Source organism: Sphaeramia orbicularis, chromosome 14, assembly GCF_902148855.1.
Source record: "Sphaeramia orbicularis chromosome 14, fSphaOr1.1, whole genome shotgun sequence".
Lineage (NCBI taxonomy): Eukaryota > Metazoa > Chordata > Actinopteri > Kurtiformes > Apogonidae > Sphaeramia > Sphaeramia orbicularis.
The window spans coordinates 338,331-354,943 of record NC_043970.1 but is presented as its reverse complement, the minus strand read 5'-3'; the positions used below and the strand labels follow the sequence as shown (position 1 = coordinate 354,943).

Below are 16,613 nucleotides of genomic sequence, written 5' to 3'. Positions count from 1 at the left end.
GACTATGTCAGCTCTTTCAGAGAGCATCTCCACCATGCCTGTGCATTAGCAAAAGAGGCATTGTCTAGTTCACAATCTAAAATGAAGGATCATTTTGATAAGACTGCTGTTGAACAGGTTTAACCCTGGAGATTCTGTTTGTTTTCCTTCCTGTTCTTGGTTCAGTCCTACAGGCTGAACACCAGGTGAACTAAACCTACAGGTTCAGGTCACAGGTCCCTATGTGACTGACAAAAAACTGAGTGAAACAGATTATGTTGTCTGTACGCCTGATAGGTGTCGTTAATCACGTGTGTGCCATGTGAACATGCTGAAGCCCTATGTTGCTAGGAGTAGTGAATCAGCTGTACCTCCATCTCCTTCAGCTAAGGTTATGCCTGTAGCTTTAACTGTGGTGCTGCAAATTCTCATCAGGATGATGAGTTAGAGATACAAGATTCCCCTGCTCTGTGTACTCAGTTGAAGAATTCCCAACTGTTGTGTGATTTAGAAACTCACCTGTCTCATCTCTCTGGGACAGCTAAGAGTGACATCATTGAGTTGATTGAAAATCATCACTCACTTTTTTCTGATGTACCAACTCAAACCACCATAGTACAACATGATATTGATGTTGGTGACTGTCCTCCTATTAAGCAGCACACCTATCGTGTGAATCTCACAAAAAGGGCTATAATGCAGAAGGAGGTCGACGCAAGTGGTACTGGTGCTGCATTTCTGCAGGAGGATTCTTCTAGTATCTATCACCCCATATGCTACTTCTCCAAGAAGTTCTCTGCAGCTCAATGCAAGTATAGCACCATTGAAAAAGAGACCTTAGCCATGCTCTGGGCCCTCCAGCATTTTGAGGCTTATGTTGGCTCTACACCACAGCCAGTGGTGGTCTTTACAGACCACAATCCCCTTTTTTATATCGCATGTATAATACCAATCAAAGGCTCATGCGATGGGCTCTTATGGCCCAGAATTTTGACATCGAGATTCGGTATAAGAAGGGGCATGATAATATTGTGGCTGATGCCCTTTCACGCATGCCTTAAGATGTTGACAGCGTGGCTGTCAATTTAAGGGAAGGGGTGTTATGTATTACTTTGTTTGCCTGCTTAACTGTCCTGTCTTGCAGAGCTGTGCTGATGGACTGATTAGCCTGATTGTGTCCACCTGTTGGAAGTGGAGGGCTGGGCCTGTATAAAGGGCTCAGCTCCTGCTGCTCTCTTGACTTCTTTTTCCTCAGCTCACCAGCAGACCACACAGCTTCTTGCTTTTTGGTTTTTTCTTGTTTTTCTTTTTATTAATAAATTACTTCTTTTTTGCATTCAACCTGGTTTTGTGTCCTCCTTTATGTTGTGACTCTGAGCCGGTCATAACAGTGTACTTTTGGAGTAATCATACTCCAAAATCACTTCTGGGCTACAAGTGTTTTCATCTAAAATAGTGTAAAAGACTAAATTCAATGATGAATAAAATCAATAGAATAAAATTAATTTACTTCAAAATTAGCCCAGAAGGTAATTGCTGCTAGCTTGAATCGCATTAGTTTTGAGACTGATCTGCATTTCTCTACATTGAAAATACATGTTAAAAACTGGAATAGGACTTACTATTGTCATATTTTTTGTAATATAGGTTTATGTAGATTTTGCATTATTTATAGTGTGAATATAGAGACAGCCATCAAATAGCCTGAAGTTTAAACCATTAACCTTGTTAAGGTTTATCATCAGGGCAGGGGTCTCAAACATGTGGCCCAGGGGCCAAATGCGGCCCACCAAAGGTTCCAATCCGACCCATGGGATGAATTTGCAAGGTGCAAAAATTCCACAGTCCAGGCTGTGGAACTCATTTTTGTTCCGGTTCCATATACAGACCAGTATGATCTACAGTCAAACAATAACAGCAGAAGAATGTACAGAAAATAATGACTTCATATTTTCTTCCTGGTTTGATGTAAAAAAAAATTACATTATGCCTATAAATAATTATAACTTCAAATATTTGTCTTTTTTTAGGGCAAAAAAACCCAAACATTAAATTAAGAAAGTACTTACTTTGTCAAACTATCCTGTAACAATAAAACATGAATAACCTGAACAAATGTAACCAACCTGAAATGTCTAAAGAAAATTCAGCCCAGTTTGAACTCTTTTCTTCCTGTTCCTCAGTGTTTAGTGTCTTTGTAGATCTGATCCAGAATGCACATGGACTAATGAGAAGTGGAGGAAGAAGTTTGCTAAAATTGCACTTATTTTTCTTAAGAAATTTCAGTTTTTTCAGGTTATTCACATTTTGTTTGGATAGTTTATAAAAGTAAATAAACAGTAATAAACAGATTTAAAAAACAACTGCAATATCTTACATTAACCCTTTCATGCATGATGAAAATAAGTATCTAGATTGTTTTTTTTTAGATTGATTTTATTACTCAAAATTAGGCTAAAGTTGGAATGCATTTTGAATTTTTTTTTTTTTTTTTTAATATGATTTTATAAATAAAATATTTACCCTCCTGAGAACCAGGAATACAAGTTTTGGCTTTTTTTTTTTTAAATTAAATAATTGCCATCATGATGCAACAGTTTTTTCAGATGCTTTTTTTTTTTTTTTTAAATGAAATGTCCTTTGCGGTGGACAGTTTATTTATTTATTTACATACATATAGCAGTGAAACTCTTATCCACATACATGAACAGAAAACCCACCACTGGGTATTTGAGGTAAACTATGAGATCACAGAACAGTCCAAATTCTAAAACTAAGATGATACTTTTTTCATTGTATTGCGTAGGGTCTATAGAGACTGTGGTTTGGAGAACATTACCTTGTGACCCTTTGGAAAGTCAACTTAAACTATGTGTCCACAAATGTGGATGAAAGGGTTCATTACTTATTTGCTACAAAGGTAGGATGGTGTTAAGAGGTTGAATTATTCACAATTGCTTTCTGTCAGAAAGGAGAAACAGTTGTGACAGGGTGAATTTGGTGCACATAGTCCAGTTCATGGCTGACTTTGGAAGGGGGAGCTTCAGAACTACAAATGAGTCCTCAGAAAGATACGCAGATGGGTCTGTATGTATGTGTGGTTAGTTCCAGTTCTCGCGATCTGAAACGAGATCGAGCCACGTAACAATCCGTTTGGAGGAGGAAACGGTTTTTATTCATCGGGAAACAATAATGTCTGCTTCTCAGTCACTCTGCTATTCTCTTCTGTCCTATCCAGCCGACACTGGAGTGTTACAGATGTTTCAGACGTCGCTCTGAAGCTTCTTTTACCGCCGGTAAGACACTTGACTCAGTCTCCATCCTACGGTAGCTATGCTAATGTTAGCCCGTTAGCCGACAGCTGTTCGGTTCGGCAGGTCCGTGTCTAACCTGAGACCCTGTCCTCTGAGTCCGACCCAGACCCTGTCCTCTGAGTCCGACCCAGACCCTGTCCTCTGAGTCCGACCCAGACCCTGTCCTCTGAGTCCAAATCAGCTCAGAACTGGATAAAACTGCGTGAATCTACGCTCAGGCACAGACTTCAGTAATATTGGTGTTATTTCGGATGTTTATGAAAGAATGGCTGCCGTGTTTTAGTTGAACATTAGCTAAGGGTATAGACTATAATAGCAGCTGGTTCAGAAAAACACCTGCTTTTTGAGCCCGTTTACATTTATTCTAAAACTGTCAACATTAAGCCCAGTGTTAGAATGAGTTTGCTTATGTCTGTCGTGAATGTTGCTCATGTTGTCATAGAACAGTCTCTAACAGGAGTAAATAACATAATCTAGATGTTGACTGAATCATCTGATGCCGTTTTAAAACTGTAAATTCAGTCCCTGCAGTATGGTATTTATTTTTGTTGAGGATCAGTAGACATTTGCATTGCTCTCAGTAACCCTGATGTACCACGTAAAGCTAAATACATGCATTGCAAAGTCTGTTTGTGTAATATGCATTTGATGTGTGTCATGTTATTGCGCTCAGATCGAAGACAAAATATGTCCAGTATTTAAGCACAAATGGTTCTGTAACATTCTACGCATTAGATGCACTGAATGCTTGCTCTATAAAGACCTAAGGTTAATGCAAACTGTCGTGTAGAAGTGATCCTCTGCTGGTTTGTTGTTAGCCATAGTCATAGATGCAGTGTTACCGCAGCGGCTGACAGTTACGTAATCCAGTTTGACTGCCGTGACGTCATCTTCAGTCACTGGCTGCTATGTGGGCCATTACCTCCATCACAGATGTCAAAGCCATTTTAGTTCAGGGGCCACATCCAACCCAATCTGACCTCAAACAGGCCGGACCAGTAAAATAATAGCACAATAACTTGAAGATAATGACAACTCCAATTTGTTTTTTTAGTGCAAAAAAAAAAAGAGTAAAATTACAATATGAAAATGTTTATGTTTCCAAACCATCCTTTCACAAAAAAATTGAATAACCTGAACATCCATGAACAATATGAAATTTCATAAAAAATAAATGCAATTTTAACACTATTATGCCCCAGTCTAACAATTCCACATGCACATTACGAGGTACAGATCACAGTAGATCTGCAAATACACAAAACAGTCAGTAACAGATAAGATAAGATGTACATTATCGAGGGGGAAGTTCAAGTGTGTACAGCAGCACAAGACAGTATGCATCAAATACAATAGGAAAAAAAGATAAAGTTTGTTAAAGTGACAAAACAGACATCTGGAACTGAAAAATGTAACATTTAACTTTATGATGAAACGAATTTGTCAAGACTCTGTGACACACTTGACTGTCATTGTCTTCTGTGTAATTTCATCCTGTGGGCCACACTCTTTTGAGGTCTGATTTTCCTGACCTACATGTTTGGATCTTTACAGTTATCTTTTTTTTTTTTTTTTTTTTTTTTTCGTTTTTGTCATCTTTAGCATCTATTATCACCTGTTATTGTCTTTGTTGGTTTCTCAATTGTATGCTTTCTACAGTTGTTCCTACATTGTCTTACTCAGTATACACAGTATTTGATTGTGAGGTGTGTACATAGACTCCTGATGTATAAAAACAGGCCATGTATTGAATTTAAAACCACTGGAGATACTTACTTCAAACAAAACATAAATATGTCAGGGTGAATCACCGACTGTAAGGATGACAATAGAGAGCCAAAGTCCTGCCTGTTCTGGTCAGGCTCCATAGGACCTCATTTTGGAAAAAATATGTTGCAGTCAGTGGTGAGAGAGGAGTCAGGTTTTTTGCTAGATTCCAGTTCTCAGTGGTAAGCACATCATGGTTTTGGGATGTACAGAGGAAAACAAGAGTGTGATCTGTTTAAATGAAGTCCTATGGGAGAAGTGGCTCAGTGACTGTGGTAATGATCTTTAACATCTTGTCCATTGACCAGCAACTGATAATGCCACAGATCAGATTTAATATTACTTAGATGTAGAGGTAGGCTGATATATTGGTTCACTTTTCAATATTGGCCATTGGCCTTAATTTTTTTATTTTTTTTTTTTAAAGTTGATATTTGATCAGTAGTAAAAATGTTGTAAGATTTGATCAAGCACCTGTGTGGGCAGCACTTAAGTTCAGTAAATGTCAAAAGAGTACTATGTGTATGGGTAATAATAATTTAATTTGTATTACTGCATAAAAATCTTAATTTTTGAGTGTTTCAGTTGGATTTTATGGTCAATGTACTTTTAAAGAAAAACATTGGCTGTAGGTTTCAGCTATCCGCTGTCTACATTTTTAATGGCATCGGCCTTAGAAAAACCCATATCGGTTGACCTTTACTTAGATGATTGTTTTGTGAGGCAAGTGACAGTTTGAGGTGTAATTATAAATGGGGCCCAGTTTCAGTAGCTTTACAGTCAGTCATGAAGCTGAACCATGGATCGAACACACTTGTCTTTTTCTGTCTCTTCTTCTCACCCACCAAACATCTCACTTACATTCTCCCATCACAGCTATGACGTCCACTCTGCTGAACGACAACACTGTATGATAAAAATTTAGTGAATGATTATCAGCATCAGGGATCTGATATGACTGGCTCACAGTGATACATATGATCAGCTGATTAGTTATAGTCATCCATTACATTATCAACAACATTTGAACCAGCCAGTTAGGAATCTTTTGTCTTTAGTCCCAGTTTACTGAGTTGCACTGACATGTTTTTAAGAAAAAAGACTTTATTCCCTAAACAGATGCTCCAAATGTCCAGCTCAGCAGGTGAGTTGGCTGTCAGTCAAAGCCAATCGAATCATGTGACTTCTTCTGTCTCTTTAGTCGCCTCCCTGACCTGCCTGTGCATTCACAATGCATTGCCAAAGGGTTTCGTGTCCCTCAGACAGACCAGCGTAACCACGGCTGCTGCCACTTCTCCAGCCAGACCACTCCACTCCACAGCATCACCTCCAGAAGGTTAAGGTCTGTTCAACAAATGTCATGCTATATCACTCTGTCATTGATGTTGTTACATGTACACGTTATATAGAAAAGTAGCAGGTCAGAGGTTGCAGTGTGAAATACACACAATTATGATTCAGTAGAAATATCCAAACAAAAAGCTGTAATTCAACTGTTTTATTGTGTCTTTCGTAAGCTGTTTAAGTAAATGATTGTCTGTAGTAACATAAAACCCAGAAAGGTTTTTCTTGTCTGACCAGGTCCTGTCCTCATTGAACTCGTCACTGTTTCTCTGAAACCATGGCTGGCTCTGGAGACTTGCCAGGTGAGAATGTCTTTACATCTAAATTCAATAAAAAACAGATCTGTGTTCTTCCTACTTTGGTGCTACAGTTAGAGGAAGTCCCCACTTTTATTTATTTATTTTTTTTTATGGGTTTATTTAATAGCGACCATGCAGATTTATGAACATTGCTGAATAAAAAATATGCCCATGTAAATATGCCAGAATTAGTAAAAATAACTCCTTTTCATCTGCAGTCCCTAGGCAGGTGACAGAAACAAGACATAAAACAGCCAACAGTAGTACATCACTCGTTTGCTAAATTAAAAAAAAAAATTAAAGTACAAATAATGATGACATAGGCATCATCAAAACAAATAAACAAAAAAACAAATAGACATAGGATGATCACAGGGGCATTAGCCCATACAGGGGTTGGACAAAATAATGGAAACACCTTAAAAAATCAACAAAATATAATTTAATATGGTGTAGGTCCGCCTTTTGCGGCAATTACAGCCTCAATTCTCCGAGGTATTGATTCATACAACTTGTGAATTGTTTCCAAAGGAATTTTAAGCCATTCTTCAGTTAGAATACCCTCCAACTCTTTTAGAGACGATGGCGATGGAAATCGACGTCTTACTTGAATCTCTAAAACTGACCATAAATGCTCAATAATGTTGAGGTCTGGGGACTGTGCCGGCCATACGAGATGCTCAACTTCATTAGAATGTTCCTCATGCCATTCTTTAACAATTCTAGCTGTATGGATTGGGGCATTATCATCTTGAGGTGAAGGTGTTTCCATTATTTTGTCCAACCCCTGTACATTCACCTCTATACTTACATACAACTTCCGTACTTTCCGGACTATAGAGCACACCTGACTATACGCCGCTCCTGAATATAAGCTGCACCCACCAAATTTTGACAGAAAAAAATATTTGTACATATATAGGCTGCACCTGACTATAAGCCGCAGGTGTCCACGTTGTAACATGAGATATTTACACAGAAAGATGGTAAACAGAAAGATTATTTAAATATTTATTTCCATCCCTTAAAGGTATACCGTATGATGTGGCATTTTTACACTTTTCTTTTGTCATCTTAAAATGCTCCTAATAAGCATGTGTCAAACTAAAATGTAAAAGAAATCCACCAGGTTTTGAAATTCAAAAATGTTTAATTACCTCCGCCAAGGAGGTAATGTTTTTGCCAGGGTTTGTTTGTTTGTTTGTCTGTTTTTGTTTGTTTGTTTGTCTGTCCGTTATTGTGCAACATAACTCAAAAAGTTATGGACAGATTTGGATGAAATTTTCAGGGTGTGTTGGAAATGGGATAAGGAAGAAAATGATTAAATTTGGTGGTGATCGAGGGTGGGGGGGCCCACGGGGGGGGGGCACTGATCAGCCTTGGCGGAGGTCTGCGCTCTCCGAGTGCTTCTAGTTCTCATATAGTTCTGATAAAATTCTGACCAATCATTTTATTCGGTTCGAATGAAATAATTGGCTGAACCTGACTGAGCCTCCTGTCAATCATCCATTACGGCCGTCCAGCATCTGATCCATTACCGCCATCTCCACATCCAATGTGTTCCTCTGAATCTGACACTTCACTTGCGCTGCTTCTCCTGTCACTGACCACAGTCTACTGTCTAAGGATGTGTTTGGATAGAACTGAAATGCACATGTGGAAGGAAAAAACAGATTTATTAACAGAAACAATAACTAAGGGGAACAAACAGGAGTCTGATGAATGAAGAATGGAAATAAAAGTCCGGAAGTCTGGTGCACTGGACTAAACAGACAGGTCTGCACAAAGGTCAGCTTTTATGACCGTGGGACTCAAACATGTACATGTACTTGGTGTCACACAATGTAGGATTATGTAGGATGATAAATGTATGGACTATGAAACCTCAAATGTCCACGGAAAATTCGCAGAGGCCATGCGTTCACAGTGCGCGTGCCCGTCATCTGGGCACCTCATCAGCTGAAGACACTGACCCAGCGCTGCACAGACCACACCCTTAAATACTGGGTCTACTGATGGAACAGGGGCCGCGGCAGGTGGATGATGTATCTGATTACTGAGGTAGGGGGGACACGCCGAAGTGGACCGAACCTCCACCTCCACCTCCGCTTCCACCACACATCAGGTAAGAGGAGGAGAGCGTCAGAGCTCAACGGCGCTGAGGGATTTGCATGCAGTACTATCAGGCCACCCTCTGCGTCGAAGGGATACCCCCTGCGTCAAATAGTGCCGCTACGGGCTCTGACCATGCATTGATTTCTGATGACTTGGGAAGTGGGCGGGGCTTTGGAGGGAGGTGGGTTGTTCATGTTCAAACTTTTACCAAGTGCTGTGAGAAATGCCACATCGGTAGTATAGCTTTAACTGCTTTTTTCCAAACAGTGCCTGTAACACAGCAGTAAAACGGCAGGAACAGGCTGGTTCAAAAACCCAGAAAAGTCATTGATCTGTATCTACATCTTCCTTCTGCTCGTTGAAACCACTGAAGTCGTCTTCAGTGTTCTTCAGTTGAACATCCTCAGAAAGGCTCCGTCACACACCTTCTCAGTCTCTCTTCCGTTGTCTCTCATTGTCACTTCCGTGCTGCAGCTCTATTTCCTTCTTAGACAGACAGATTGATTGCTTTTAACTTAAAAGCTGAATCATATGCATTTCTTCGTGTGTTTTCCATGATGAGGGTTTGTGCATGACACGCAAAATGATTGTTCAAAGTTAAGCTTAAAACTTCTCTTCATCGCCTCTTCCATCTGTCTGTCTCGCTTTTGCATTTCCTGCTAGAGCGCCCACTGGAGGCCGTTAGCCCATAAAAATCTATGCTTGAGCCACATCGTTATATAAGCTGCAGGGTTCAAAGAATGAGGAAAAAGTAACAGCTTATAGTCTGGAAAGTACGGTAATCAGAGAAAGTGTATGGGTGATGAAATGTATGTCAGTTAAAAATGAGTGCATCTGTGGTTTTCTAGGAGCCACTGTTTTAAGTGCATTTTAAAAGTGTTGTACATTGGACACTCTCTTATAGGGAGGGGCAGGCTATTCCAAAGTTTACCTCCTACTACTGACAGTACGTTTTGGCCAAAAGTGGTGCTTTTGAATGGAATCACACAGTTCCCATTTACAGAGGCCCGTGTACGACCTCTGCTTTCAATTAATCAATCAAATTCAGTCAATCAAATTTTATTTATATTGCGCCAAATCTTAACAAAAGTTAACTCATGACACTTTACATATCGAGTTGGTCGAAACCAGACTCTAAGCCAATTTACAGAAACCAACAGAATCCTCCAGGAGCAAACACTAGTGACTTGTGACAGTGGAAGGAAAACTACCTTTAACAGCAGAAACCTGGAGCAGACCCAGACTCCTGGAGGATGGATGTCTGACAGGACCAGTTTGGGTTAGAGATAGAGGATAAAGGAGGAGAAAAGAGAGAGGGAGATAGAGAGAGACTGGGGGAGAAGGGGAGAAGTAGGGGGAGACACATGGATGGAACTGATGCACAGAAAACTGAACTAGAACTGTCAAAAGTAGATCAGCTGGTGTTAGTATAATTACTAGAAACCAGAACAAAGCTCCATGACTGTTAATACTACTACTACAAATACAAGTACTAACGGTGGAAGAAGCCATGCAGCGGGGGAGGGGCAAGGTTATGTAACACTTTATGTAAAAAAAACAAACTTTTAATCCCACAGCACCATTATGTACAGAAGTGGTGTGACTTCCTACTACTGCGACCTAGAGTCCATCTAGCATTACTGAATGAAATGAAACACCAAATACTAACACTTACAATGCTTTGTTTCTGAAATGGAAGAAATCTCTGCAGCCAAAAGCCTTAACCGTACCCTGCTTTCATTGACAGTATCACCTTTCGTTGCCGTGACTTTGCTCTGAATTTTTTGCATTTCCATGACATGATAGCAGACCATCACAGGCACTGTTAGTCACCAGATGTATCTGATATTTGTAGTGCCACATTTACCAAGGTTCCAAGTGAGCTAAAGCAATGCTAAAAGTGACGTTAGAACATGCAGAATACTTATTAGTTGGTCTAGAATCACTGGGTCAACACGTGTCATTATGGAGCAATGAGTGAAATCTAAAAACAGGAGATTCTCAAGTCTGGAGAATCTTAGTTTAAGTTTTCTCCTCTGCAAGGCTCGCAGTTATAGTCATGCTGAAGACAGTGTCACAATATGTTTCTGATGCATCACAGTGGACTGGTGTCATAACTGAGGCATGTTGAGGAAAGTTGAGGCAGTAGAAAAGAAGCAGAAAAGGCTGGAGGCTCTGAAAACAGGACAACAAACTCTGCTCAGTGGGTGAGCTGCAGCTGGGGTTCATAAGCAGATGATAAATATAAGCAAAAGTTCAACAAAGTAGCAGTGGAAGTCTCTTCTAATGCCGTGTTTCCACTACATGGAACCGACTCAACTCGACTCTACTCGGGTACCAGGTCCTATTCCTGTAGCCCGTTTCCATTACAGGATACTACTGACTTTACAGTACCAGGTCGTCATAGCGATGCGGCACTTTACCTCTGTGTCGTCTGCTCAGAGAGTTGCTGATAAACTTGTTTGTTGCATTTGTTGCGAATCTCCTCCAACCATGGTGTAGTTTTACAGGCTGTCATCATGTGGATTAACCTACCGCTGCATTTACTGTCAACTTCTGCATCTGTCATTTGTAAAACGGCAGGTCACAGAGACAACTGTCTGACCAATCAGTGGTCTGCCGTGTTTACACGTCACCTTTTACTATCTGGTCTCCAGTCCTGGAACCTCGGCGGAGGTGATACCAAAAAAACTAGTACCGGGTACCAGATTCCAGGTCCTTTTTCGTAATGGAAACGCAAAAAGGCCGAGTCAAGTCAAACCGGTACCACGTGGTGGAAACACGGCATAAGACTCTGCACTGCATGATACACCTGAGTTAATATCTCATCATGCTTTGAGGCAGGTATAAAGAGGTAAAGGCCAAGTGTCAAGACTGGCTTGTAGAGCCTTGACAAGACAAACGCAGGAGGATGCCAGCAAACAACATAATTTATTAATTAAATAGTGCACAAATCAAGTGAATAATAATAATAGAGTAAATCCTATGTATGTAGTCAGCATTTTCAGTAATGTAGTGTGTGTATGGATGAGTGAAAGTGATGGGTGTCAACTAAACAGTAGAGGGTGGTGTTGGTGCAGCGAGGCTGAGACAGACCGGCTCTGTTGCTGCTGGGTTTTTGAATGCTGTGGCCACACCCACCGCCAGGTGGCACAGGAGAAACCAATCCACCTGATTGGTTGCCTAGGAGGAGGAGAAAGAAAGAAAGAAAGCATTAGAGCAGACAGGACGGAAAACATAGAGAAAGCACGACACTGGGGTTGTCCCACGGAGACAAAGGCCTAGTGTTACCTAAACATATTCCTTTCATGGTCAGTGCTTCATTGAAACTGTGGGTTGTAGGGTTGGGAATCTTAGTTGTCAGGCCGATACGATACGCATCTCGATACAGCATTTCCAGTCCAATATATTAAAGATACGTGTGTGGCATCTCACGATGCGATGCGATATGATTCACACCCAAATCACGATACAGAGCAATTAAGCACAGTCTGATTGAACACATTCATTCTGAAAAAAATAAAATATGCAGTGCAATTCAATGAGCTTGATTATTTATTTATCAAATGAGACCATGACTTTCAGAACACGTGCCTCACATTCAGTCAGTGAAAAAGTTAGGACTTTGTTTCCAGAGTCGTTTCTCTGCATGTTTCTCACACAATGTTTTGCTCCCTCGTCTAATCTGTCACTTTAAGAGACACCTGCGCAAGGTATTCTGGGATACGCTGTTGGATATGTGTGACACGGTTAGAGGAAATATCTCCGGTATGAACAGCAGTATTTAATGCAGTTCATGTAGTAAAAAGTACCCGTTCATAAACCACATGTGGTCTCCTCCTTCAATGTCTGTCACATTCACATACACACCTTACAGTATTCATGGGGGGCTTGTGCCACAGTCCATCCACAGAGCTCAGACTGTTAGTGTACACTGTACACATCTACGAATCCACAGCGCACGTTAACATGGGTCTGAAGGAAAGAAAAACTTTACCCAAAAAAGAGTTACACTTTTAAATGCAAGAAAATATATTCTATCGAACGGATCGAATTTTATCGATACAAACATTCAATAACCAATGCATCGTGATATCATTCCAAACTTTTCATTCATTTGCAGCTTCTCTACCGGTGCACTGGGATCGTGCACGCGCATGTCGGCGTATCAATACATATCGGATAATCTTCCTATCCCTAGTGGGTTTACAGGTGTGCTCTTATCACCATCTTACTCTGACTGATATTTTTGAGGATACTAACATTGTCTACAGTGAGTGTCATGACCGAACACACAGACAGGACACTCCAACATGTCATTACCCCCTCTAGTGCTGCCCTCTACCTCAGCTTTATATTATAGACCATTGAAGTCCACGCAGTGGTACACAAATGCACATGGATAAGCTCCAGAGCTTATCCACTGTTGTTATTTGTGTCTGCAGCCATAGAAGGCTCTGGGATGGAAGGGATGAAGCTTCCCATCGGGATGACCCGACGAGCCCTCAGCTACGATGACAACCTGGAGGCCCCCATGTCTACACCCCCCCATGACATCAGCATCAACAACCTGTGGAGACGACCAGTCATACCAGAGAGGAAGTTCCCCTACCTGGCAGAGGTCAGATCACACATTCTTTAATACCACCTTTTTCACCTTCTGTACATGAAGGTTTTCCTCATACGTGAAAAGGTCAATTCCTCAAGTTAAAAACAAATCCAGAACTCTTTATTCAGTCTTTCCAGGAGCTCAGAATTATCTAAAGTTAAATGCAAACTCTTAATTAACATTAAGTGATAAAGTGTACACAGAGTGTGTAATGGCCTGTGCAGATGTAGGTAATGATAATATTGTTAATGTCTGTGACGGGTGATGTGTCTCCACCAGGAGGATGAGAGTGGTTCGGTGACTATGTCTCACCCAGCGGTGCACAGCGCCCCCTCCAGGTCACCGACGGTCGTTAAAACCAAGGCGTCCTCCATCATCATGAACTCTCTTATCACCAGTAAGATTAATCATTAAGATTTAGTTTTCATTTGTACTTTTTTTTTTTTTTTACTTCAGACTATCAAGGTGTCCAGATGTACAGGTTATGGTTGGACTCGAGGCTTTTTCTTAAACCAGGAAGTGCATGAAAAATTTGACAGAAGCCACTTACTTTTGCATTTCCTTGAATTTTGTGTTTAGAGAACATTGACCATAGATGAAAAATGGGTTAAGCTGCATGAATCTTAAAGTGTCTGAGTTGTCCATGCTGGACATTTGAATGATAGTATGTGAGTGGACATGCTTCACAGATGGCTTTAAGTGTGTTTGTGTTTGTTTCTCAGAGCAGACTCATGACAGTGTGTACAACTTTGAGCAGAGAGCAGGGCTCACTGACAAAAGCTACACCCCCCACAAAGGCCTCATGGCCGATGAGTCACGACTCCACCACCGCATGCCCGAGTCTTTCCAGGTGAGTATGAACATGCTGGGAGGCAGTTCAGGAGTTACTGTGTGTGTAACTTCTCATGTGCCCAGGTCATCGCTCTTCTTGGTAGTTTTTCAAAGTTCAAATGGACTAGTTTTTGCTCTTTTGAAAATGTTTTGTCACTCATCCAAGAGAGTACACCTGTAGGGGAGTGGTTTATACACCTGTAGGGGGAGTGAAGTGTGGAGGTTGTTTTTCCATATGTTAATGCTCTAAGTGTTATGGTCGTAGGGGGTGTGGCTCTGGTTTCTGGGTTGTTAGTGGGTGTTGTGTGTGTGTGGTGTGTGTGGTGTGTGTGTTGTGTGTGGTGTGTGTGTATAATATTCACTATCCTTTTGCTGTGTAGAAACTACAGATTCAGAGCATGGAGGTCAGAGACGAACGCCCCAACTCCTCAGCCCAGTCTACTCCATCCAGCACTCCACACAGCTCCCCAAAACAACAGCGCAGGTACAAACACAGTTTGGATGTTTTCATTAGTTGTAACCAAGCAGCAATCTCCTGAAAAGTGAAACGAATGCATTCATGTCAATAACTGCACTAACTTGTAAACGTCCACTGGGGACTGGCTCCAAAAGCAAGTGTACAGCCTGGTACCAAACCCAAGTTTAGTCTCTGTATCTGTTCACTCTAGTGGATCACTACTGGTTATGGTTGGAGGACTTGTGTGTCTCGGTGACCTAAGAGCTATGTGTGGTCCGCTGGACCTCCAGATTAGGGGGTTCAGCTTAGGTCTTACAATTCTGATGGGGAAAAATGTTACAGAAACAGCAACGCTGCCCTAAGCACCAGGAGGTGCAATGAGTTATGACATCAGATCTATTTGTCATAAGTCTATATTTAATTTCCTCCACAGCAACTGCGCATTAGTGTGTATTCATTTAATTCACTCATTTAGACGTAAGGCTAAAGTGTTCAGTATAAATAAGGAAGTAGCTTTTGTAGTTGACAGGTGAGTTGTAGTTGACAGGCTCAGTTGCTGAAGTTCACATTTGCCATGTTTCCACTACGTGGTACCGGCTCGGCTCAACTCGACTCGTCCTTTTTGTGTTTCCATTAAAAAAGGACCTGGAATCTGGTACCCGGTACTAGTTTTTGGTATCACCTCCGCCGAAGTTCCAGGACTGGGGACCAGATTCTAAAAGGTGACGTGTAAACACTGCAGACCACTGATTGGTCAGACAGTTGTCTCTGTGACCCACCGTTTTACGAAAAACAGATGCGGAAGTTTACAGTAAATATAGCAGTAGGTTAATCCACATGATGACAGCCTGCAAAACTACACCACAGTCGGTCAAGATTCAGTCTTTGGTGGCCACTGTAAAAATTCAGCATGAGCTTGACAAGACAACACAAGTGAATTTATCAGCAACTGTCTGAGCAGACGACATGGAAAAACGCGTCACATCGCTATGACGTCCAGGTACTGTAAAGTTGGTAGTATCCTCTAATGGAAACGGTCTGGAACAGGACCAGAGTCAAGTCGAGCCGAGTCGAGTCAAGCTGGTTCCACATAGCAGAAACGCAGCAATTCTGAGCTGTTTATTAAATAAAACAGACTTTTCTCCCTGACAGGCAGCTCTGCTGTAGCTGTGTTACACCAACAAAATAGTCTGAGGATTCCGTTATGAATTTTACTAGTACTTAAAAACAACAACTGACATAAGTTCACTGCATGAGCTGATGTTAGGAGACAATCATTTGCACTGAACTATATGATCAGTCAGCTGGTCTGCTGATGTACTCAGATAACTGTAACCAGTGTTTTTATGTAGGTTACGACTGTAACATTGAAATGATTAGAAGGTGTTTATTATGACACTGTTGGTGGATGTGGTGTTTGTTTTCAGTATGTTCCACTTTCATCCCTCTCCTTCTCCAGCTCCACTCACTTGTTTCCATAAAACTAACACTGTGATGGCCATGTTGTTAATCTTAAAGCTTCAAAAGTGCAGTTCACACAACAGTGGGTTAGTTTGTCCACAGTGGGGCAGTGGTTAGAACCGTCTGCTCACAGCTTGAAGGACTGGGTTTCCATTCTGTGTGGAGTTTGTATGTTCTCCCCATGTCTGCTTGGGTTCTCTCCTGGTTCTCCAGCTTCTTCCCATCAGGTGTGAATGTGAGAATGAATGGATGTTCGTCTGTAGATGTCAGCCATGTAATGAACTGGCAGCACGTCCACCCCACCTTCCCCACAGCCTTCGAGGAGACCAACCACTTAATGAATATCTGCTATTTCTAGTCTCTACAGTCTGTGGATGTCACACATTAAAGACGTTCCACAAATGCAGACTATGATCCTCAAATATTTACCCTTCACT

The 16,613-nt window shown here is 41.2% G+C and overlaps 1 protein-coding gene across 3 annotated transcripts; it reads left to right on the top strand.

The window, feature by feature from the left end:
* Positions 1 to 3,137: 3,137 nt before the first annotated feature.
* On the top strand, positions 3,138 to 14,812 carry LOC115433398 (putative monooxygenase p33MONOX). Of its 3 annotated transcripts, none has more exons than XM_030154781.1 (7): positions 3,138 to 3,275; positions 6,262 to 6,402; positions 6,642 to 6,706; positions 13,264 to 13,439; positions 13,707 to 13,824; positions 14,150 to 14,277; positions 14,639 to 14,812. In XM_030154781.1, the coding sequence occupies exons 3-7, from the start codon at positions 6,682 to 6,684 to the stop codon at positions 14,795 to 14,797; spliced, it is 606 nt and encodes a 201-aa protein (XP_030010641.1). In that variant the 5' UTR covers positions 3,138 to 3,275; positions 6,262 to 6,402; positions 6,642 to 6,681; the 3' UTR covers positions 14,798 to 14,812. The 3 variants fall into 3 exon arrangements, with proteins under 3 accessions (XP_030010641.1, XP_030010642.1, XP_030010643.1); XM_030154782.1 differs by having other exon boundaries at positions 3,144 to 3,306; XM_030154783.1 differs by lacking the exon at positions 6,262 to 6,402 and having other exon boundaries at positions 3,144 to 3,275.
* The last annotated feature ends 1,801 nt before the right edge of the window (positions 14,813 to 16,613 follow it).

Bases quoted from the DNA above. Each gene is read 5' to 3' on its own strand.
- LOC115433398 (XM_030154781.1), top strand. From the start codon at position 6,682: ATGGCTGGCTCTGGAGACTTGCCAG. The intron at 13,825-14,149 runs GTAAGATTAATC...TTTGTTTCTCAG, and splicing joins CATGAACTCTCTTATCACCA to AGCAGACTCATGACAGTGTG. The intron at 14,278-14,638 runs GTGAGTATGAAC...TTTGCTGTGTAG, and splicing joins GCATGCCCGAGTCTTTCCAG to AAACTACAGATTCAGAGCAT.